The sequence below is a fragment of the Gymnoscopelus microlampas genome (assembly GCF_963454915.1).
Source record: "Gymnoscopelus microlampas genome assembly, chromosome: 20".
NCBI classification, from domain to species: domain Eukaryota; kingdom Metazoa; phylum Chordata; class Actinopteri; order Myctophiformes; family Myctophidae; genus Gymnoscopelus; species Gymnoscopelus microlampas.
The window spans coordinates 29,369,081-29,393,664 of record NC_139957.1 but is presented as its reverse complement, the minus strand read 5'-3'; the positions used below and the strand labels follow the sequence as shown (position 1 = coordinate 29,393,664).

Sequence of the window (24,584 nt, the reverse complement as noted above, 5' to 3'; positions counted from 1 at the left end):
CTATTAGTACCCACAGGAGCAACCATTGTCTTTCACCAGCTAATTAGGTACCATAGGAGCAAACAAGAGACTACACCGACCGTTTAAATAGTTGACATTTCGCTCAAAGGAGCTCTGTTTCATGCGGCCATACAGAGTGGGCTATGCAAAGGAATACAGGAAAAATAGGGCATCAGCGCCTAGTGTCAGTTAAGAGACCACCATTATGTAAAAACTCTGTGCCACATACCGGAAAATTTAAAGCAAAGCCGTTTGACGAGAAACAGAAATCCACATGGAGCTGTATTGTTGTGTGATGGACTGTAACGCAAATAGATGGAATATTGGGAACACATGTTTCACACAGTGAAATGCAAGACAAGGCTATTGTCTATAGTACTTATAAGTGCTTCATAGGGAGTATTTGGTGGGGTTGAAGGGCTCTTGACCAACTTCTCATAACACATATTGTAACAATTTACCTTGTTCATCAAATTGCTGTCAGTGAGCTGTGCCTTCTGGAGCAGGAAAAGTGTTGTGTCTACCTCATGGTCAAGATGCAAGTGACTCTGATAGAGGTTCTGTAGACACCTATGGATCAAATCTGCAAGCAGAGAATGGACCTGGTGTAATCAAGTCAGTACTGCCGTGTACACTTTAGAAGCACAGAGCATTGCTTGAAATAGTCATTGGTTTATACTTATAAATTATAAATGTACATCAAATGTACATTGTTTTTTCTTTTGATTTATTTTTAGGCTTTTTATGCCTTTATTATCGATAGGACATCAGGTTGACAGTAAATGGGGAGAGAGAGATGGGGAGTGACACGTTGTACATTGTAGCCTAGGTGCCCAGACCACTACGCCAGAAGTGCAGGCAGGACTAACAGTTTAACCAAGTGAGACATTGTGACCAGTTTAAAAACATTACATTTGAAACTACTCTATGTAAAGCAACAATGCATGCTGTTTTCAATTGAAAAATGCTTCCTTTTCTATGTTCACTCTTGTGTGTGTGTGTAGTGTTGTGGCAGTAAATAAAAACTATCTCTACGATTTCATACGAAAAACACTTGTGTGGTGACAGTGATGTCCATAAGGCAACTAAAAACTATTGAAATCAGTAAAGACATAAAAAACTACTGAATCAAAGAGCCAACGAAAAAGGATTCCGAGGTTAATGATAGTTACAAAAGAAGGTTTTATTTGATGTAACAATTATGACATTTACAGGCACTTGTCAAATATGTCATTTGCTCCCATGTACTCTTCATCGCAACATTCATCCTAGATTTGTCCCACAACCACACTTACTACTCAATCACAAGAAAAAACATTAAATTCCTTAGAATTATAAACAATGTTGCTTCCCAGACCCTAATTACCCAAGTGTTGTTGAGTGTGTTTTACCTACTTAAAGTACTAGTCGGGTGGTACTAGGTACTGTACTACGCCAAAACAACAGATAGATTCTGTTAAGTTGTCAATCACAGGAAAGTACATTTTATATAGCATTCATTATTTTGTCATATGTGGCAAAATAATTTGAATTACTAGTAAATACTGTTTGACATGGGTCTGTCAGACATACTGTACCTCTGATCTACAAAGGTTAGGAGGTTAGGTTCCTTCTTTTAAAAGAAGCAACAGCAAATCTGTTTACTCCTTTTCTCAATAGGCAGTCCAAGGAAAGCCATTGAGAACTACTATACTACTGCTACGGGAGTCTTTGAACTGATGGGCAGTATTTGTCTCCTACCCACATTCATCTCTTATCATCCTTAATTCTTATACCTTCATCTGCTCCTACCCTAAGATTTCTCGTAAACCACTTAAGCCATGTATACTTAATTGTATGAAGAATAGCCTAAATAGCCGATCTACAAGCTCACAATGGGTCACATTACAACACACGGGGAGCTTGTAGATCTGCAGGGGAGGAGGTTGTGAGAAGTTATGAAAAATGTCAACCTATAAGCCTAAAATAGGGACGGCAGGTTGAAAGCACGCTGGCAATACCTAGGTCAGTTGAGTGTCTTAACGGAGTACTGAAATTTGCCGGAAATTACGTTGAGGCTTAACAAAGCTGTTTACATTCTCCGTGCATGAAAAGGGTGTTGTGATTGGTCGAAAAAGACAGTTACGGGGGAAGTACGTATGACGGAAGTGCCGCCTTATAGACATTCTCTGCTTTAGGTCGTTACCGGGCTTTTCTCCTCCGAGATGAAAAAAGGCTGGGAACGAGGCTAGGTTGAAAGTGGTTAAGTGCTTTTTTATTTAGCTACCTTCTGGTTTTTCCTGTTCTGTGTCTATCTCTCACTCCCGGCTTCCATCCTCTCCTTTTCTCTCAGTCTATGACCCTCCATCACTCTCCCTTGCTGTCGCCAGCATCCTGCGTTCCCACGATGCTCTCCAGGCGCTTGGCCCTAATTGGAGGAAGCTGCTCGTAGGTGTCAAAGCCCAGTTCCAGTTGCTGCCGTGGCAGACGAAACAGCAATAGGTGGCTCTTCAATACCTGAGCATGACGAAAGTGGAGGTGGAAAAAGAGGATTAACCCCTTTAAGACCTGAGGTTCCAATTCTACAAATGTCTTCTAAATCCTAACAGTTTTATGAAAGACTATTGTTGCTATATCAGTGGTGCTCAAACATTTTCATGTCAAAAATGATATGTTTTTGGCTGCGGACCCTCATCTCAAAATATATTGTTCCAGGGACCCCCAGAAACAAAGATTTGAGTTAAAAATGTTGTTTAAAAATATATATATGTATTCAAAGATTTGCACACATTTTCGACATTTAGGAAAACATTTTAGGTTAAGATGAGGGTCATGCATGATTTAGGCAAAAACTATAGATTCAAACTTTAATTAAAATGATTTTTAAAAGTACTGCCATAGTTTCAGGCAGGACATTTCTGATGTGCGACTCTAGCCTGACAGCTACAAGTGTGCTTGTTGCTGACAAATAAATGCCAGTATGGATTAATAACAGGGATAGAGATAGCAGGCTTCAAATGAGTGCAAGGGGACAGTACTGCAGATAGGACAGATACAAGTGTTAAAACAATAACAGATCGATAGCAAGAGGACATGTAAGCCACTGCAAACAGTGATGAAGGGGAAGGAGGTGAGTACCTCATCAGTCAGGTAGTAGATCTTTCTCAGCATACTGCGACGAGCTGCTTCTACCTCCTAGAGTGAGAGAAAGAGGAGTTCTGGTCAAAGACCCTGTTGCTCTATAATGTTACAGTAGTCTACTGCTGTGTGTGGAGAGCGAATATGATCTACAGCCGCATTTAGATCCAATGTTTTCAGTTTTGTAAATATAGTGGACTAAAATTGTTGCAGGATATTACATGACCTTACCCAAGAAAATCTGTCATAAAATGCATGAATAGGTACAGAGAATTGTACCTATTCTCTCAGGCTTTGGTTGTTTGTTTGTTGGTTGGTTGTTTTTTATGTAAAGCGTCATTGGGTTCATGAAAGGCGATATATAAATCCAAGCTATTATTATTATTATTATTATGTTGTATGCTGTTAATGTTATATTTAACTGCTATCTCTTTATAAAAACACTCTTTATAAGCACATGGGAGAATGTTATTTTACAAGTGAGAAAGAACCAAGTTCCAAAAGTGTGTTGCTATTGGGAGGCAAAATCTGGAGTCTGACAAAGAACAGCAGACTGACTCAGAGAAAAGTCAGATGTTGTTGCATGCACTGAACTCTGTTTCTCTTAGTAGTTCTTCTAACATATACAGTATGTATGAAAATAAGCCCATGTCCCTGTGAAACTGAGTCCACAAACCCTTCTCTCATTTGATGTCAGTGGAACAGTTCCAAAATGTCTTTGCTTTTGGCCTCCGTCATGGTTTAATCAAAACACAGTAAACACATAAACAGGCAGCACAGGACACAGGATATAAAACACCACAACAGACCACCTTCAGAAGAACCATGTCTCTCTTGTTTCTAGCTGTGGGGGAGACGGAACTGGCCAAGACAACACAAATTAAGTGATTTCCTCTTCTGTTTAAGGGTAGATTCTAAGGTCTTCCCATACAGATACAGGTTTGGCCACGAATTACATTATTGCAAAGTCCTGTTGCATGCCATTCCCTCTTCTCTACCTTGTCGAGACCTCTCTCCACTGCACTATTCAATATAGCAGAGGTCACTTTTCTTTTTTTTCTTAAATTTTTATCCCACGATTTTGTAACCCCATTTTTTACACCCAAGTGCCAATTGTCTATGTAATCCTGGGCACTACCTTCCCTCTGCCAACCTAGGGAGGCTAGGGCCGAGCTCATGCCTCCTTCAATGCATGAGAGCCAACTGACCTTCTTGTCACTTTTCTTTTCTAAGAATACATGTGTGTTGTACTGTACTGTACCTGTGCTGCAGCGTCTTGTGAGAATATGAAAGTGTTGAGGTGAGACAGAGCGACCACATACAGGACAGGGCACCAGCAACGCCTCAGCGTCCCCATCACCATCGACCGAAAGTAGAGACGGAGGAGAGGAAGGGAGTCTTCAGGTGGAGAGGTGAACTGCTCTATGGGGATGGGCAGCTAGAAGGGATGAGTACACATAGTAAAGAAGTGGAAAGAAATTAGAGCTACAATTATCGATTATTATTTTGTCAATTACGCGTTGTTTTCTTGTTTTTTTCTATATATTTTTTAATTGTTATACATCGACGAATCAACGTGAAAAGAAATCTAATTGATTTTCTAAATCAACTAAATTAATTAGTCTGATTAAGATAGTCTGACCACAATTTTACATTTCTTCATCTGATGGATAGATCTGTTGTTTTAGCTGTTTTTGAACATTTTTGAAGAAAAAAAAAAACATTTCACAACAACAAAATCTATTATTTTATTTTAAATGTTTTAGTTTTAGTTTTTTATAATCGATTAAATGAATTAATTTGATTAACTGTTGCACCCCTAAAACAGATTGAATGAGTCCAAGAGATTCAATGTTATAAGGTCACAGAAAGCCTTATAAATGGTAAATGGTGCATTTATATAGCGCTTTTATCCAAAGCACTTTACATTGATTGTGCCATTAACCCATTCACACACACATTCATACACCAATGGCGGAGGAAACCATGCAAGGCACCAACCTGCTCATCGGGAGCAATTAGGGGTTCAGCGTCTTGCTCAAGGACACTTCGACACTAACTCTAGGGGAGCGCCCCAGCCCGGGATCGAACTGGGAACCTTGCGGTTTTCCAGTTCACTCTACCCGGCCACTCTACCCCTGAGCCACTGACGCCCCTTATGAATGATAATATAGAAGAATTAAGCATTATCTATTTGCTAAATCTAAAGTCCAGTGTTTTCACATTATCAACGTACACAAACCTAATTACAGGCCACAAAACACAGCAAATACAGTTCAAATTGTATAATGTTCCATCCAAAAGAGAGATCATCATCATCGTCATCATAACCATTGGATAAAAGCCGCAGGCTGAAAACCCACCTCTTCAGGAAACACTACCCTTCCTCTTTGCCTGGCCTACTTGTTGTTAACTAGTTGTAGGAACTATTGTTGTATTGTTGTATTGGATCTATTAGCTCGTGCTCATTTGATTTGGCTATTTTATCTCATGTGTTTATGAAAGTAGATAGCTGATATATTGCACTTTTACCTTAGCGCTAGGTATACTCTTGGTTGCTTGTTTTTACAGGAAATGCGCTTAAGACCTCTGGTGATTAGTAGTTTCGTTCCCTACCTATGTTGAATGCACTTATTGTAAGTCGCTTTGGATAAAAGCGTCTGCTAAATGACTGTAATGTAATGTAATGTAATAACCAAACGTCATCATAATTAGCTCATCGTTACCTGGTCCAGAGGGACCCCCAGTGATCTGAGCATCCCCACGTGTTCTCCGAACACGGCCAGCCTCATGGCGGCGCTGTACCTCCTCTGTAGCGGCAACAGGACCCAGCAGCCAAACAGCCGATCGCCAAAGGAAACGGCCTCGTACTGGACCAACAGGGCCGAGTACAGGTCCTGGAAGGAGGCCAAGCCTGGAGGAGGCACGTCGAGGTCCAGAGAGTCCAGTCTGGAAGGTCTGTGTTGTGGACAGTGGTGTAAAGTAACTAAGTTCGAGGTATTTTATACTTTATTGTATATTATTTGGAGTATTTCCAATTTTGAATACTTTTACTTTTACCCCACTACATCTCAGAGGCAAATATTGTACTTTTACCACCGCTACAATTATTTGAAAACGTATTACTTGTTACTAATTACTTTGTAGATTTTAATTATTGATTACAAAACATACATTAACCACTTCAGCTCCAAATACATTTTGACCACAGCAATCTACAAGCTCACAATGCCTCGCGATGCGACGCATTGTGAGCTTGTAGATCTGCTATTTTTAAAAGATTTTAAAACTTGTGAAATGGGACATTCTGCATAATGAGTACTTTCTACTTTTGGTACTTAAGTACATTTTGATACCAATACTTTTGTACTTTCACAAAAATAAATTTAGAATTCCGGACCTTTACTTTGTAACGGAGGGAATTTCTACATTGCAGTATTGATACTTTTACTTAAGTAAAAAATGTGAGTACTTTTTCCACCACTGGTTGTAAAACGCACCAGATTGTCTAACGATGTCATGAATCTTTTTAATCTGTTCTCAAGCCCTCTCCTCCTACTGGATGAATGTTGTCCTTCTAAGGATATCTTTCCCTGAGAGACGAAGTGATGTTAAAATGTCTCCTGTTGGAGATGATTAAAGGCAGGGAGTTAAAGTATCTCGTATCTATGAAGTATACAGTATATATATATATCATACCTGGTGAGCAGTCGGAGCAGGGCCCAGGCTAGTCTCTGGACAGGCCTCTCCAGGAACAGGTCGCTGGAACACAGGAAGATGCAGGACAGACGGGTAAGCTTGGCAACTGGAGGTACCACCTAGAACACAACGTAAGAAAATACAAAACAATTGGGAGAATATAAAAGCCATTTGAAATGCTTAATACAGTAAAATATATTCAAGTAACAAAATCGTATGATCTCCGTCCACTGAAGGCTGACAGAGATGATACGATGAAGGCAACTTGTTGTGAGATTTGGCACTTTAATAAAATGGAATTGAATTGAAGGCGGGACGAGAGATAATGTATTTTTTACCCCTATCCGTGTTGTGGTGTGCATTTAAGTGCTCAGCTAATCGTAAAAACTGCAGGATCATTCAGTGCCAAACCTTTTGTGCATTCTGCCAGCAGGCCAAGGATGACAGTCCTCGATTATTTTTCCAATCCATCAATGTCAACTATGTTATTTAATAATTTTGTGAATGCATTACTGAAGACCTACCATCCAACCAGAGTACAATAGGAAGGAGAGGACTGAATCCCCGTTCATAGGAAAGTACTTCTATCGGCTACAAATACAGGTCGGTGCATGTGGGTGGTGACGTCAATGACAAACTAGTTTAGAGTTCCAAGCTAGGCATTTATTTTTTGATAGCAGTTTTACCTCAGAATTCCTCAGACAGAAAGCGACACACAAACAGCAACCAACACAATGCACACATACACACCTAGCGAGACACCTTTCTAGTGAAAAGTATATTAACCTCACTACGGAAAGGGAACGAGGGCGACTAGTGGCTCAAAAGGATATTTTCTTCCTAATGAATGTCGTCAGGGCGTCCTCCACTTACCTGGAGTGCATCCTCCCTCCAAACCTCCAGCAGCAACAGCCACTGGAGACAATGGATCACAGCCTGCAGCGCCCCATGTGGCAGCTCCTCCACCTGCATGCCACCACCGTCAGACACCCCCATTCGCTCATACAGGCTGACAAGCGGCAGGAAAGGCCAGTCAGAGGGCAGCGCCGGACCGCAGAGCTCCGGGAGGAGCTGGGACTTGACCCAGGGGTTATGGCCCAGATGGGCGTCTCGGGAGACTATTACAGTGGGCTCCAGGTGGGCCAGGTGAGTGAGGAAGCAGCCCCTGATCGAGGGCAGCTGGACGCAGGCTTCCCTTAAGAGAGCGCCAACCGTCTGGAGAGAGGGAGAGGTGGAGGTGGAGCACTGAGCACCTTCATGAAGCTTCAACTCTGCTAGCTCTATGGCTTCAGGTCCTCCGCTCCGGCCCTCTCTGGAAAGGAGACATTGACCATATTCACATGGTGGCCATTTATTACTGTTGTTATTCAGAGATCTATTTGTCTCCAGTTTTCTTTCACTAAGGTCTTTGGCTGAGGGTTAAGTCGCCAATTTCTTTGTGTATGTGTAGTCTAATGATCTTGCTTTAAAAAAAAAAACAGAGGCCACCTTGACATCTCTATTAGACCATTATTGTACTGATCTTAACTGATTAAAACCAGGAAAAAATAAAATATAAAATTTTAGTTATATATATATATATAGCAACATAAGTTTTTCAGAAAACTCATAGGATTTAGAACAGTCGTTTAGAACAGTGGATAACAAAAATAGCAGATATACAAGCTCACAGCGCGTCCTTTTGTGCCACGCTGCGAGTGTTTGAAAGATTTTGAATGAATTTAGCATTTTTTTAAAGAGAAATCGTCTTTTCTGGGGGTCCCTGGGCCCAATACATATAATTTTGGGGGTTCTTGGCACGAAAAAGTTGGAGAACTACTGATTTAGAAGGCATTTGTAGAATGGGACTGCATATGACCAGAGTTAGAATTAACCACTTTTAAGCTGGCGTCCCTATTTTAGTACCCGTCCACACTAATCAGACCAGCATGGCAGCCACATTTCTGAGCCTGCAGAAATATACTGTTTTGCTCTTCGGTGGAGGTAGAAATTAAAGCGATCATAAGACCTATAAAAAACAATATTTAGTCAATTAGGTAGTGGGTAATAAGCACTGGCGCCGCAGTTCTCAAACTTTCTAATTTCAAGCACTTTGATATGCGTTAGGGACAAGTACCCCTATAACTCAAGTGTGTACAAATGGGCAACATTCTCATGGGTACAGGCCAACATTTTATAGCCTCTTGCTTGACGTCAAACGCCTCCAACTGAATGCGTATGAAACAGAAACTCACGATATGAAGTCCTTGCTGAAAATGACAGCGGAGAGGAGTTCATGGGCCAGGTATTCACTGCCTGGCAATAACCATGGCAGCAGGACAAGTGCCACCTGGTGGTATAAAGGAGAATGTCTGGCCACTTCTGGTTCACCAGGAACCTGGGAAAAGAGAAAAAGAAATAAGATATAATGCAGAGTATGCAGCAAAGAGCGTATAATTTGATCATTTAACCACTTAAAACCTATACTTAGTCACCAGATTCTCAAGGGCTCTATAGTAGGCCCCTTCTTATAGTTGCCAAAAATAGCCAATCTACAAGCTCACAACATGTCTCGTTGACCCGTTGTGAGCTTGTAGATTGGCTATTTCCGCCAAATGTTCCCCCCCAGAATAGGGATGCTAGTGTTCATGTGGTTAAGGCAAATTCTGCTTTGTCAACATGTGGATTAGAGCGAGGCGGTACAGCTTCTTCAGTTTAGGTGTGGTTATACAAGGATTGCTTGGGGCATACCAGTCTGTGCGCCAGGCGTAGCAGCAGGTACAGGAGGTGGTGTTCATGACGAAGGAGCCAGACGCTGGCATGAGAAACAGTGGGCGTAGCCTGACCACAGCTACGAAGGTAGCCAATCACAGGCTCTGATAGGATGAGGCTACTGAACTAGATAATGAGAGGAAAAACAGACAGAGGTTGGGGAAAAAAGGAAATTAAATTATTAGTTAATTTCAGCCATTTAAGTCATTTTCTACTTCCACCACAAGATGGTAGCATATTTCCCATTACATGTGTTTAATAATACCCCCTCACATGATAAAGAACAAAAGAAAAAACAAGATGTCAACAATGGGAAGAGGAAATTGAATTCCTAAAAAGGACATACTTTGTGGGGGAGACCCTTGTGGATGCCTGTGAGTGTGTCCAGCAGGAGACCCAGGGCTGTGAGTAGAGGGAAGGGAGATGAAGGGTCAGCCAGCCACAGACGGTAACTCCGTGGACAAGCTAGACCAGGCAGGCTGGGGATGATCTCTGGACCTGGATGACTGGACTGGAGGTTACACACTATGGAGCAAGATCTGGCAGGAAAAAAGAGAATGATTCAAACTAGTTTAATAAAAAGTTAATTTAGCATGGGATCCTCACTCAATTTGGAGATTCATGTGAGGTAGAAATAAAATGATAGGTAATAAAATAAATAACATTTTGTCATGTTTGTCACGCTTACTCGAGGTTCTTCATGAGGCTTTCCACAGCCGTGTGGGACAACAACGGGAGAAGAACGTCTGTTGTGAGCTGCTCCAGCTCTTGAAGAGTCTCTACTGGCTTGAAACAGTTCTGCAATCGGAATCACAAGGCTTATATTAGTTTACACACAACAAGAGATTACACATGTAACACCTACCCCAGATGTGTTGTGTAACTTGTGTACACCACTCAATTGTACCATGAGCCAATTAATCATGACTTTTGAATTAAAGGTCTCGGAATTCACTGTATTCGACTGAATAAATAATTCATGGGAATGGGACAGTCAACCATCATAGTTGTGGACAATTAAACCAGATGCTTTTTAATTCAGCCATCATCCACCCTTATGGTTATCACTATTGACCTGTGCAGTACCTGTCTAGAGAGCTGGTGGTAATACGCCTCCGCAAAGAGCAGATAAGCTGGTATCAGAACCAGGCTGCTCTCTCTGTAAACTGGGTCATCGAGGCTCTTCACACAGCCCTTAAATTGTCCCAGCAAGGAGGGCTGCAGCCCGCTCACGTGACCCCATGACACTGGAGGGGGTGGGGGGGCCTCAGAACCCTGGCAACTGTAGTGAAACATAGAAGAAAGTTGTGGTTAGTATTTAAACGAGTGATTCAACTGGTCATATTTCTTCACATTAGGCATCTATCCTTACCTGACCATGCCAGCCTGCAGCTCCTGGTGGCAGCCTGCGGTGTGTGTGACCTGTGTGAGCAAAGAAAGCAGGGCCTGGATCCTCTGGAGCTGGAGGGGCAACAGAGGGTCTGATGGGAGCAACGTTCGGTGGACAGACTGCATCACCTTGACCAAGACAGCATACATGTCTCTGGGGAGACAGAGGAGGATGGAGGGAAACACTGAAAAGCACATAATGCCAATCTAATAATCTAACCAAGAATGGTGCGGTTTTGCCGGTGAGTTGCGACGCGGTGGTGAGGTGGTACCGTGGGTAAAAGTTGAAAAGGCTCCAGTTTTGAGGAGCTGCGTCATGGATCACCTGTGACCAATTCATTTGTCACAGGTGACAAATGAATGTAAGGGGGGTGGGACTTTTAACAAGACTCTGTAAATAACCCTTATCATCACAATGTAAATATCCAAACCACAGTTTTAGGCCGACGCTTAAACTGCTCTTTGCTTTACCTGAAAGAAAATATGGAACTTGCCATCATCTAGGCAACGTTCTTGCATCAAATTGTTCAACTATAAAAGATCTATAAAAGGTAGAAGGTCAACTTTTTATGGGTCAAACTAATCTATTATTATTACAAACATTACAAAATATTATTTTTATTACCTATTATTTTATTTCTACCTCACATTATTATATAATATTTCATCACGGCAGTTTGCGACTCATACCCCCCCAATTGCCACTGAGCGATGCTGCTAGCAAGTTCTGTGTGCCTAATCCGTGTGTGCAAATGCACTAAGTGTCTACGTAGCAAACTTACATGTATATATTACAGGCCTGTCCATAGCTGGCTGCTACAGTCCACAGTCTGTAAGCCTCTGTGGTGATCATGAGCGCCTCAGACTGCTCCAACAGCAGCTCCCTGGGCTCTGGGGTCAGCAGGCGACAGAGTCGCTCCTTCGCTCCCAGAGAGTTCAGCTAGGGAGAAATAGCAACAAGAGAAGCTGTGGGTGCCTGATGCTTTACCACTTTATGTGCAGGCATTGGCAATATCAGTAAATGTAGTATATAAAAAGTTGGGGATCTTCTGCACACAAGGTAGCTTAAATAATCCTATGCCACATTTTCATTAGTGCCAGGCTTCTCTGGGCCATGCAGGGCTGTGAGAGGCTGAGCACAACCGAGTATTTCACCCATCCCGTTTGTCTTTCAATTACAATCATGGTGAACGGGGCTGTGTTTGGTGCTGTAGTTTTGCTATAGTAACTCAATGCCGTAGTCAGCTGTTATGTAATGCTAGCCAGCTAAAGGCCATTTTATTCCTTGTCAAATGACTGTGTCAGACTCAAACGACAGAAGTATGCATTTTCAACTGTAAAACGTGTCCATGTCTTCTCAGCTCAAAGTAAATTTACATCGTTTTTGTCAAGCAACGTGGTCGTGCAATGAAGTCTTTTAATGTTTTGTGGCTAGTATCATTTTCTTTGAGTGAAAGCTGACAGTCCAATCACGAGCAAGTACAATTCCAACCCCGCCTCCGTAGCCCCATTCTAATTGGCCAGCACCAGGTGACAAGCATAGCTAAGGACTGACATTTTTCAGGGTTGGAATCTGCGCCCCAGCCAGGAAGATATTATGTAAAAGGATTTTCTATAGCCAAGGATTTTCACAGTGCAGAGCAAAACAGCCTTGTAGTAGAAGAAAGGCCAGTAGTTAATCATTGTCTCCGCCAGGCCGAAGGCATGGTGGAGAGTATGTTTTACCTCCCTCCGTCCGTCCGTCCGTCCGTCCGTCCGTCCGTCCGTCCGTCTGTGTCCCGGCACCATTGGCTAAGCTTCGCAGGACGTTGTAACCTCTATTACAACTTCCTGACCTGGCGGAGACCTGTGCTCCGAGGAGTACTTTTTTCACTTTCGCTAATACAAATTACAAATTTGTCCATAGCTTTTAGCAGATAATTTAGGTTAGCTACTGTAATAGCTTTGGCCATTTCTCTAGTGTGTTTCAGTTGGGAAACACACACAGAACAGAGGGAGTGTTGGGGGAGCGAGAACCAGCACACTGAGACAGACAGATCGAATACCCAACAAGGAGCCTATCGCCGGCAGGCAAGGCTCCTCCCTTTTGTCCTAGAAAGTACAGCACATGCAGGCTTCCAGACTGGTCAATAATCAGCTAGTTATTACTACAGAAACACACTGTGTTTCATTGGGCTATTCTCAGAAATACAGTTAAAAATCACACCCAGTGTGAAGTGGGCGGTGTGTGGTCATCACAACATGACTCACTTTTAAAAAAAGACTTTTTTTAAAGTCCATACTGCTATTCATAGGGCTGCACATGTGTCATGTGTTTCGCTAGCCAATCACAGTCCTGAATTTGCAGAGTCAGCCAATCACATTACAGTTAGTGGTGATGACACTAGCTGTAATGTGATTGGCTGATATGAAAAAAGTATCGATTTGCATTAACAATGGAAGGGTTAGGGGGTACACAAATGTTTTGGTCGGTGTCCCAAACTCACTTATAGGCAAAAAAATCACACCTGTGTGAAGGTAGCGGCACCTTTGATACATTTTGTCATCAATAAGTGTTTATAATGTGTTTATAGCCACGTGTCACGTGAAGCTTGACCAATCACTTTGTTGACGTGTCTGACCAATCAGAACGTTGACGCAAAAGCCAGGTATAGAGGGCTAATATCCGCTCTATACCTAAAAGGTATAGAGCGGCTAGCGCCGCTAAAAAAATAAGTATAGAGGCTGGCAATACCAGATTCTATATTTATACTTACAAGCCTGGCACATGCATGTCTCCCGGAGGTTGCCAACACTCTTAGCAACTTCATGGCGCTAGCCAATGGGATTCCGTAAACAGACAGGGGGAGGGGCAAAGATGGCATGGTCCAGGAAGTGGGTAAGAACTCTGACATCACAACCTCCATCAGGCGAGGACAGTCTAGCACCTGTAAGGGATAAGTATGTATTTATTGAATTTAGAAAGATTTAAAAAAACATTAACAAGGAACTGAGTTAACTAGGACCTAGAGAGTAGACAAATACAGTTATTGAATATGATTCCAAGCTAGATATTTGGAGAACATTAGTTCTAAAAAGAAAAATGCAGATACTGTAGGTGTAGAAGATTCATATACAGTGTATATACCGTAAGAGGTCAAACAGGAAGATAGAGAGAGTGTTGTTTTTCTTACCTGAGTGGCAGAGGAGGCAGAGTGTCTAGCGACACGGGTCAGAACCGCCAGAATGTCCTGGACTACCCGTGGAGACGGACGGACCACCTCGAGGATGTAACGCAGTCTGGGGAGCAGTTTCATCCTCAGCAGACCCTGAAACAGAAAGAGAGATGGTGTGTAACAGAGTGACAGTTCTTTCAAATGCAAAGGATAATATTATGGAGCAATTTCATGTTGGGCATGTCTAAATGTGGGCCTATTAGCCCAGACAGAGCCACAGACAGACAACATCAACTTTAAAGAATAGATCATGGTAAGAAAGCTATAAAATGCATGGTTCTACCAACGTTTGACATCACTTGAAATATTTTTAAATATTTTTTTGGGGCTTTTTGCCTTTTTTTTTATTATTGATAGATGACAGTAGACTGACAGGAAATGGGGAGAGAGATGGGGGGGTGACACGCAGCAAATGTCGTCGGGATCGGGAGTCGAACCTGCGACACGCTGTCAGGCTGACATTGCAGCCTAGGGTGCCTGGACCGCCACGCTGCGGCCCAGGCCATCACTTGAAATCTTGAGAATACCTTTATTACATCCTGTCTGGCCACGTCGTGATCCGTCTTCCTCTCTTCCTTCTCACTGGCAGTCAATTTCAGGGACTCCTCCAGCCCTTCATCCTCCTCATCCTCCTCTTCCTGAGAGGAGGGTAGCAAGGGGAAGGAGGCCAGGCCACGGAACCAGGAGAAGGTGCTGTCCAGACACTCCTAGACGTGACATATGGGTCTGAGAAACTATCATACAATCAAACCTGAAGAGGTCTGAAATGGTTCATTATGTTGACATGTTGCAATGCTAAAATGTTTTTCTAGCTTTTATACTGTGTGGATTTTCCTACCTCGTCCTCTGTAGACACTAGGAGTGCTTTGAGTGCGTGCACTGACGCAGACATTACGCCATCAATATTGTCATCCAATGCGAAACGGAGGAGGAAGAGTAGACCAGCGTCTAGGAGTGTAGATGTCACACTTCCCCTCAAAAGAGACACATATTCACCAGCGCGTGCCTGCATGAGAAACCCAACATGATGACATTAAAAAGCCTGTGGCTGTGTGCGTGCATGTTTATGTACTGTATATCTCTGTGTGAATAGTGGGGTACCTACCTTTGTGAGAATGCTGGCCAGAGTGTTGAGGGCCAGACTCCTCTGCTGGATCACCTGACTCCGAGACAGCAGGAAGAGTTCCTGGAGCGAGTAACCTGCCAGCTGAGGAAAAATCCTCAATGTCAGTGAAATATTAAAAAAACACGCTAAAATAAGCATAAACACAGTGCATTTGGCTTGGGGTCATTCCTTTCCAGCGGATGCCGATGGTCCTACTGTGCAGACAAGCACTCAATTTCTTATAAACCGAGGCCAATACTGATACTTCAAAGAGCATCTGTTTTCATCCCATTTCTACTCTGTGCTACAGTAATACTGACCTCAGGTTCCTCCCCATGGTGGTGTAGTCCCAGGTGAGTTGGAAGGTCTTCATTAGGTGGGATCAAGGTGCCAGCAAAGTCAAAACGAGCCTGCATGGCCTATCAGAACACAGTCCCGCAGATCGTTACTGGTTGAGGCAAACAGCTTATTCACCTCGTAGGTGGACAGCGAAATACAACACATGCACTTTGTAACTAAGCTTGTTTTGAAAATCTAAAATACAGCAAAGAATGGGGTGATGTATTTGTTTCCAATCTGGCTTACTTAACACAATGTAAAACCCCTTAGTTGTTGTTTCTCAGATGACCATTGAGCCCCCCCCCCCCTTTACCTTCTTGGTTCCTCTCTTCCTGGGAGAAGGCAGGTCTCTTGTCCACTCTAGTTTCTCTGGTTCCAGCTTGTTCATGTGGACCCACTCCTTCAGTGGCTTCACTGGCAGCTCGTCCGCTGTTAGTTTACAACAACAAAAAGACACACTGAGGAAACGCAAACTGGCAAACTGGCTTCCTCTGTGCCCAATTACAACACGTCTAAGGCAAACTGTGTGCACCTACAAAGTGGGAACTTGCTGTGGTATTAATAACATACTTTATTATTACATACAGTATACAGCCGTTACTTGCCCTGGCTGAGGGGGTGATAAAAAGGGGGTGATACTGAGAGGGCGATAAGCTGGTCAGTTTCCGTATCTTCTCTAAGGGTAATATGGCAGCTGACCAATCGGTGCAAGCTCAAGTGCCACCATTTGCTGAACTGTCATCGCACGTGAACCGACCAATGTCAAACATGGAAGAAACTTGGACAACAACACAGTTTCTACGGATAAAATTCACAGTCGAGTAGACCCTGGAGTTCTTTTGCAAAGGAACCAAAACACATAGTGGAAAACTACATTTAACAGTTCATAGGCCAGCTACCGGCAGCACCTGTGGCATTTTCAGCCAACTCCCTCCCCACACTGTTGGAGAATCCCAGTGGGACTAGCAGTTCACTCATAGGAGTAATGTTAATCTGTTCATTCAGTGTTGATCCAATGCTATCATCAAATGTATCATCGTCTTCCTTAATAAATAAGGCTATGGTTTATGTGATAACCAAATTATCGCCAAGGCATGTATCACATTGAGCCCTGCAGTTGGAATCCTGTCTATATGTTGCAATAGGGAGAATTTCACTGGTGGTGCATTCTTTGTGTGGTCTGCAGTAATACTGTAACTCCATTACACAGAGTGGCCAGTCCTGGCTTTGGAAGGGCTTCCTGCTAATCAGACAGAGTGGAATCAATGATCAGCTTTGGCTGTGGATTCTAGGTATGCAGCAAAACGGCTCGCTCCTCTGCAATAACCCATCAGCTGGACAATTAGGGGAGGAGAGGGTGGTAGGGCTGGGCGATATGACTTCAAATCAATATCACGATTATTTCACACTTTTGCCTCGATTACAATTAATGAATGATTATTTTATTAAAATAGTGAAAATAGTCGATTTACAAGCTCGCGGCTCGTTGTGAGCTTGTAGATCATCTATTTTCACACGCCACCCTTGTACAACAAAGTACTGTATAATACATACCAATCAATTTAGTCGATTATTAAATATCTATTCGTTTTTTTCGTGTCGATAGTTGATATATCCAAAATTTTAAAGAATTATCACTAAAAACCTTGCTTCTCAATTAATCAATTAACCTAGATGAGCAAGATCAAGTCGGTTAAGAGGTCCTACATTTCGGTTTTGATATATTTTTGGTTAATTGCACAGCCCTAGAAGGAGGGAAGGCAAATGACATGTTGGAGGGACAGCAGCACAAACAGGGGTGGCGGGGCAATGCTGGAGAAGATGGCTGGCAGCTACCCAGGGTTCTTTGGGTTTTCTTGACAGTGCCAGCAGCAGCAGCAGCCAGGCCCGCGCTTATTTATAACAATGCCCAGGGTTCGCTGGGTTGGCAACATTTATTCTGCTTCAGAAAGCCAGCACAACCACTTGGCTTCGGTCCCAAACACTGAATGTGCTGTACATACTGTATACTGATCTATTGATCTTGTTTTTATTGATTTGTTTTTTATTTTTTACTGGAAGCAGACCTAATAATCTGACCTTGTAAACAACATGTTGACAATTTCACCGCACAGAGCAGAACAGAGTTGAACATTTTTCCAGCTTAACCATTTAACACATTGAGGACCGTTTTTCATAATCCAAACGAGGTGTGTCAAAAACGGTTATGGCCGTTTTTGGGCAATTTTTTTTTTCCTTCACAGCACCAGGAGATATGATTTTACGAAGATTTAGACTCCAATCCACTTCCTGGTTAACTTATGACTTCAAAAGCCTGTATCTCGGCTCCTGTGTACTTTTTGTTTTTACGATGTATTTTCGACTATTTTCAACTGGCTGCAACTATGGAACGGATTACCGAATGTTTTTAATCTTTTTCCCCGGATTGTACGAGACCTCTATGTGTGTAATGAGGGTATCACCGTGAGGACGGTGATCACTGAAAATGTTTTGTGACTACTTGAAAAAGGTTCAAAAATGGTTAAAAATCCAGGCACTGGAGGTACCCTGTTTTGAAAAACCCCTGGCACTCAATGTGTTAAGCCAGTGGTTTTAAACCTTTTTCGTGTCAAGGACCCCCAAATTGACATATATTAGCCCACGGACCCCCGTTTGAAAAGATATGCCAGGGACTCAGCCATTTTGATTTCTTGGGGGTCCCAATCTACACTGTATCATCATAATCAGTGTTCATTTAACTCTGAGAGTTTACAAAAGGAACCAAACGGACCCGTTAGGGTCCGTTTGGTTCCATTTGTACGCTCTCAGAGTTACAGACACATAAGGGTTCAATTTGGTTCCTAACTATTCATTTGGCTGGGGACCCCTTGGAACCCCCACAAGGACCACTAGTGGTCCCCGGACCACTGGTTGAGAACCACTTATTTAAGCCATAATATAGGCCAAAACATAAAGCAGCCTGGTATAGCGCCACCACGAGGCCCATTTGAAAGGTTTGAGGTGGAGTTTCTTCCTTGGCCTACTGGCTGCCTGCATGAAAGGTTTTACGCTGATCGGTCCAGTGGTTTGTGAGATTAGCTGCGCACAGACAAACAGACGGGGGTTCAGGAGATTAGCAACACAAGCAAGTTGGTCTATCTGTATTCTTTCCAGTAAATTCTCAGCCGCAGGCCTCACAGTCAGACTAGAGACAGACCCCACAGATCTGTCAGGGCTGTCCGTTTATTTTATGTTTAGTAACGCTGAGGAAGGCCTACTGTACGTGCCGAAACACATCTGTTGTCTTTCTTAGTAAACTGCTGCCGTGGATCTTAAACATTATTAAAGACTACTAAACTTATTCAGAGAGTGCGGATGTTTTCATTATTATTGTCAAGAATCTGCACCCAGTTTGTTCTCAAGACTACCTCAGGACTGTCCTTTGAGTTGAGCGCACATTTCCCTTGATGTTTATTTTATGTCCCAGAAACATTGATGCTTCTAACAACCATCTGACTAAATAATAATGGGATCCAAAAACGTTGTGCAAAGAGTTGATTGGTATTGCAATTTAATGCCAATCTTGTTTAGTATTGCATGCATATATATTAATAAAGAATTCCCAGCAAGCTATATACTGAATGTACATATGCTGTTAAATATTTCTTTCATTAGGACACCAAGTCTGTTGACTTACAGCGGATCAATTTAAGCTTATCAGTTGACACGTGAATAACCGGTTGATGATGATCGGTGACCGGTTAGAAACGTTTACCAAAACGGACACATATAGAAGAAATTCCTTCTACCTGTGATAGGAAGTGGTGGTGTCACTTCTTCATCCTCTTTCTCCATCTCTACCTCCAAGGGTTCCTGCTGTAGGCTTGTGGTCCTGGAGTAGTCTGACTCCTTGGTAACATCTTCGGGAACACATTGTTCCCTGCCTTTGACACCGTGGGGATGTTTGAGGGGAGAGGTAGGGAGCTGGGTGCCTTTGGCTTTGCGAGATCTGACAAACTCCACCAGTCTAGGATCTAGAAGGCAAAATTGATTCACAGATTCACCATACCCAGTTGGGGCTACCAGGCCAAACTTGAGTACAGTCAGTGAGCAGTACTACTCTAGTAGAAACATTAGCGATCAGGAACCAATGACTCCCACCAATACAGTAACTAATAAAGTCATTTGTTACGATAGCGATGCCTACCAAGCTGAGCCAATACTCTCTTCTGTTCCTCTAGTATGTCTGCCTGGGACATTGTCTGGAGCTTGGCCTGGTTCTCATGGTGGATCCTCATGCTCTCAGCCGAGCTGTTGGGCCCCTGGAGTCCCAGTCCAGACACCAACCTTGGGCCTAGTGGGAGAAATATAGTGCATGGATGAAAGCAAAATAACATTTCATGACTGAAACATTTTGTATGACCAAGTCCTAATGCGCCGTTTCCTAAACAATTAACATGGATATGTAAAATGATGATGTTTTGGTAATTTTGTTCCTGCTGTTCTACATATTGCCAACCAGGTGAAGAAATCACAGATTGACGCTTTAACCTTTGCTTTTATATGAAATATCTGAGACTATTAAGATTTTATGGAAGATGATTCTGAACATATTGCTAGTTTGAACACTTCAAATGCTCTAATCTTAAAATAATAACCAAAAATCACACCCAGTGTGAAGTGAGCGGTGATATTTATGAGTTATTAATTTCATCATGCATCTCGGTAGCCAATCACAGCGCGTCTGCGAAGTTTGAAGTTCATTTCATCATGTGTCTCGCTAGCCAATCACAGCACGTCCTGCAAAGCTTAGCCTATGGGCGTGTTTTTAGCGGCGCTAGCCGCTCTATACCTTTAGAGCGGATATTAGCCCTCTATACCTGGCTTTTGCGTCAACGTTCTGATTGGTCAGGCTCGCCAAGGTTCTGATTGGTCAGGTCCGTCAACGTTCTGATTGGTCAGGTCCGTCAACGTTCTGATTGGTCACTATTCATGACATCACTATGTCTATATGTATCTACTAATACTCATTATAATATGATACCACTCGGTGTCTCAGAAACCCGCCCACTAGTGACATCATCTGTAGGCAGGTTTGGTCACAAACAAGATTTCAATGTTTATTTTTAGCGGCGCTAGCCCTAAAGGTATAGAGCGGTAGCCCTCTATACCTGGCTTTTGCGTCAACGTTCTGATTGGTCAGACACGTCAACAAAGTGATTGGTCAAGCTTCACGTGACACGTGGCTATAAACACATTATAAACACTTATTGATGACAAAATGTATCAAAGGCGCCGCTACCTTCACACAGGTGTGATTTTTTTTTGTTCAATGTGTCGCAGACACATTGAGAGCTTGTAGATCGGCTATTTTCACTGTGCAACATGCTTCCATAGAAGACATGCTGGCTTCTATGCAATCCAAATGCCTGAAATCAATCGTGACGACTGAGAACTTTAATCCATGATAGTGAGGACGCCACAGAGCGAATAATAACATCAATCACAGATAGGCAACAACATTACATATATCTCTGCATGACCCAAAGTCTACTAACCATCACATGTATCTATATCCATACTACTTTCAGGAGGTAGATTTGGGCCCATTGGTGCAGGTATTTTTTGACTGCCATCTTCAGGTGTACATCGTAAAGGAGTATTGCCCTCCTTGAGTCGCTGAGCTGCGATCTGACGAGCAAAGATGCTCTTCCTCCCACCACCAGAAGATACCGGCACCTGGTCAGTTGGAAGAAAGGGAACCAATGTGCAATGAGACGTGTGTGCATGTCCAGGCTTACATATAGATAAACCCTATTATTGACAGCTAGACTAAGGCCACAGAGTAAAGTTTTGAATCCTGGATAGCTCAAATATTATAACGCTGTTATTCACATAGAACTAAATCTCACTTAAGCCTAGAATACATGCGTTACAACGTGTGAATGAACACTCTGGCATTTACACACAATTACAAAACCACAGCATATAGGAAAGAACAAGTTTGCTAATCTCATCATGTGGAGAAATAGAGCCTTGATGAATGTCTATGTGATCCTACCTGATTGTCTGTCTCCAGGCGGTGCAGTACTTTGGGGAAAGCTGTGCCCGTGAATGTTGGTAGAGAGACTGGAATAGAGCTGGTGTCTCTCTCCTGGAACACAAAGCAATTGATCAGAGAAAGTTATTGTTTAAACGGGCGCTCGGGTGGCACAGTGGTAAAGTCACTGCCCACCACCACGGAGGTTGCGGGTTCGAATCCACTGTGGTGCATCCGGCTTTGTCGAGCGTCTACACAAACATAATTGGCTTCTCTAAATTTAAAAAAATAAAAATAAAGGTAAACAAATTTAACTCATGTAAATAAGTCAAGGAGAAAAAAGGCAAGGAAATAGGTCTGTCTCACGATCACAAAAGAAACGCAAATACATGCAAAATAGATAGCATGAAATTGAGGAAGAACACGTCTCTCCATAGACAGCATGTTTGACAGAGATCATACAGTTAAGTATAATGTTCATTTAACTCTGAGAGGGTACGAAATAAATGAAACCAATGAAACTTGTACACTCTCAGAGTTAAATGAACACTGAGGATTTTACAGTGCGCTGGCGACAGTCACCTGTCAATGTTTTTTTGCAAAGACTGGCTTTCATTGTTGAAACAAACAAACTCCCAGGTTTCCGTTATACATATTATGGCAGTGGCTCCCAAACACATGTTTGGGTCATGAACCCACTTTTTATGGGTCACGACTCACGAATAGAGATTTTTAAGCATTCGACTTATTCGACCAATAAGTATTCGAATATTCGATTCATCGATTTTATTATTAAAAAATAAATTAAAAAATAGAAAAGTCGACGTCAGGCTCCTCGCCCGACACGTCGACTTTTAGGGGACAGCCCTAGGCACAACCTCACATACAGTATGAAATGATTTGACAACAAATCAACCATGAATGGATTAGGAAAACTACCAACACCAGAGCTCACAGCTGCGTGTCTGCTGTAGAAAAGCCACTGAATTTTTTTTTTTTTATCTAAAAAAGAAATGGGAATCCGGTTTTATGGTGGTCACTTACTACGATCCTGGAGAGAACCGTAGTGATGTGTCTGTCATGTCTGTCCAAAGACTCTTCTGTATCCTCATCCTCAAAACGCACTTTGTTGGCTTTGAAGCGGGACTTCTTAGGAGGGGCTGGTGTCAGAGCAGGGAGTTCGTCTGGGAGCTCTACCGCAAATAAAAGGGATGCACATGAAGATAATTGTGTTTATGTATTCATGAGTTATTTTACAGTCAAGCCTGACCGAAATTCCTCCTTTTATGTTGAGGTTAAGAAAGTACGGTTAATAGAAGTTCAGTGAATCTCAAATCTCGCACAGACAAATAATTAGGAATATATTCATTTATTATTATTATTATTATTATTATTATTAATTACCACCAGTCAATTAACCCATTCAAACTGGGGAAAGCATCTGTGTCGTTTTAGATTTTAGCGTTGGCTATTTAAAAATAGAAGCTCTACAAGCTCACAGCGCGTCACTTTGTGCCGCACAGCGAGCTTGAACATCTGAGTGTGTGAGAAGTACTGATTTAGAAGGCATTTGTAGAATCGGCCTCAGGTTATTACGAACCTGCGATGGACACAACATCTCTCTGACTTCCTCCATCCTCTGCTGTGTGGCCTTCTCCTCCTCCTCCTCCTGCCCCAGCCTCTCCTCTCCTCTTGTCTGGCCGACGGACCACATGAACCCCGGACGGAGTGCCGGAGGTCAGAAACTGCTCTTGCTCTCGTAGGAGGTCTTCCTCAGAATCGTTTGGTTTGGGTCTCCGCAACATTCCTCTGAGGGACAGATGAGAGGTGGTACTGATGAAGATGAATGTTAAAAAATACTTCTGTAAGAAGACGATATTACAGCATGTCTTGGTCAAGTCAACCTACACAAGTCTAAATTGAACCAGGAGAACATTTTGCTCCAACAGAAGAACTAAATTATGAATGCAAATAAAAGCAAAAATGCAAACAACAGAGCATTGCAACAATGCAATACTTACATAATAAAGAAAGTACACGTTTCGTATACAAAAAGTACTACAAGAGTGAATGAAATACATTCAAGCAGTTCATAGTAGTGTCCATTCTAGCCCTAGAATGTCTGTGATATTACATACATTTCATGAAGATGAAATGTATGTAAAATCATATAAAAAAGAAAAAATATATATTGTAGAGTGTATCCAAACTCATATCCCATTCTCAACATTGTTTTCACTTATGCCAGTTAATTCAGCTAATGATAACGCTAGCTAACTTGACGTTTGGTATTAAGACGAACTTTACTAACTTTAAGTCAATAGCTTAATTATCATGTTGATGTCAATCAGCATTGGTTTGTTGTACAACAGATTTTTTTAATTAGCTTATTTAACAACGCAAGGAAGCTGAGCTTTCGCCTACTTTGTCTACGACCGAGCAGAACATGCTAATTAAAAAAGAACAATTAACGACAGTATGTAGTTTGTTCATTCCAAATAGATAAAGATTAGTAAGATGTTTCACCTTTACTGTGTTGTTGTCCTGACTTCACAATGAATTCACACACAGCGTGAGTTTGTTCAAAACAGACAGGGGGAAGTATTTACGTGTAACACATTGACTTTGCCTTCAAAATAAAAGCTTTGGGAAGGCTTCCCGTGAAACACGTTTCTTTCAAATTAAAGCTCTGAACGGCCAGCTCTAAACCAAGTGATTCCTAAACGTTTTAGCTCAAGACCCAAAAGAGATTTTAGCGACGCGTTGTGAGGTTGTAGATCTGCTATTTTCACTACTTCTTAAACATTTGTTTTCTAATTTAGGAAATTCATTTTTTTTTCTTTTTTTTTTTCTATTTATGGAATTATTTAGAAAAATCATTGAATTTGTTTTTAATTCCTATTTTCGCGTGCATTTTTTCAATTATTTTGAAATGATAATAATCAAAAAC

At 42.2% G+C, this 24,584-nt stretch overlaps 1 protein-coding gene across 3 annotated transcripts; it reads right to left on the bottom strand.

Moving 5' to 3' along the window:
• Positions 1 to 1,162: 1,162 nt before the first annotated feature.
• Positions 1,163 to 24,241, bottom strand: rpap1 (RNA polymerase II associated protein 1). Of its 3 annotated transcripts, XR_014599836.1 has the most exons (28): positions 24,161 to 24,241; positions 23,235 to 23,443; positions 22,679 to 22,827; positions 21,656 to 21,748; positions 21,153 to 21,333; positions 19,802 to 19,948; positions 19,404 to 19,628; positions 15,929 to 16,044; positions 15,597 to 15,695; positions 15,277 to 15,378; positions 15,010 to 15,177; positions 14,699 to 14,878; positions 14,130 to 14,264; positions 13,713 to 13,883; positions 11,739 to 11,896; positions 10,940 to 11,110; positions 10,654 to 10,849; positions 10,256 to 10,365; positions 9,914 to 10,106; positions 9,547 to 9,693; positions 9,051 to 9,193; positions 7,690 to 8,128; positions 6,817 to 6,935; positions 5,844 to 6,075; positions 4,379 to 4,555; positions 3,118 to 3,174; positions 2,152 to 2,496; positions 1,163 to 1,577 (listed from the first exon to the last, which is right to left on the bottom strand). XR_014599836.1 is itself a non-coding variant. In XM_084044929.1 (27 exons), the coding sequence occupies exons 2-27, from the start codon at positions 23,437 to 23,439 to the stop codon at positions 2,347 to 2,349; spliced, it is 4,263 nt and encodes a 1,420-aa protein (XP_083901055.1). In that variant the 5' UTR covers positions 23,440 to 23,443; positions 24,161 to 24,241; the 3' UTR covers positions 1,163 to 2,346. The 3 variants fall into 3 exon arrangements, 2 of the variants coding, with proteins under 2 accessions (XP_083901055.1, XP_083901056.1); XM_084044929.1 differs by having other exon boundaries at positions 1,163 to 2,496; XM_084044930.1 differs by having other exon boundaries at positions 1,163 to 2,496; positions 15,597 to 15,686.
• Positions 24,242 to 24,584: the final 343 nt, after the last annotated feature.

Coding starts and splice junctions, on each gene's coding strand:
- rpap1 (XM_084044929.1), bottom strand. CDS start 23,439: ATGTTGCGGAGACCCAAACCAAACGATTCTGAGGAAGACCTCCTACGA. Junction 15,178..15,276: donor TGGCCAGCATTCTCACAAAG/GTAGGTACCCCA, acceptor TTTCTCATGCAG/GCACGCGCTGGTGAATATGT. Junction 11,111..11,738: donor CAGGCCTGTAATATATACAT/GTAAGTTTGCTA, acceptor CTGTCTCCCCAG/AGACATGTATGCTGTCTTGG.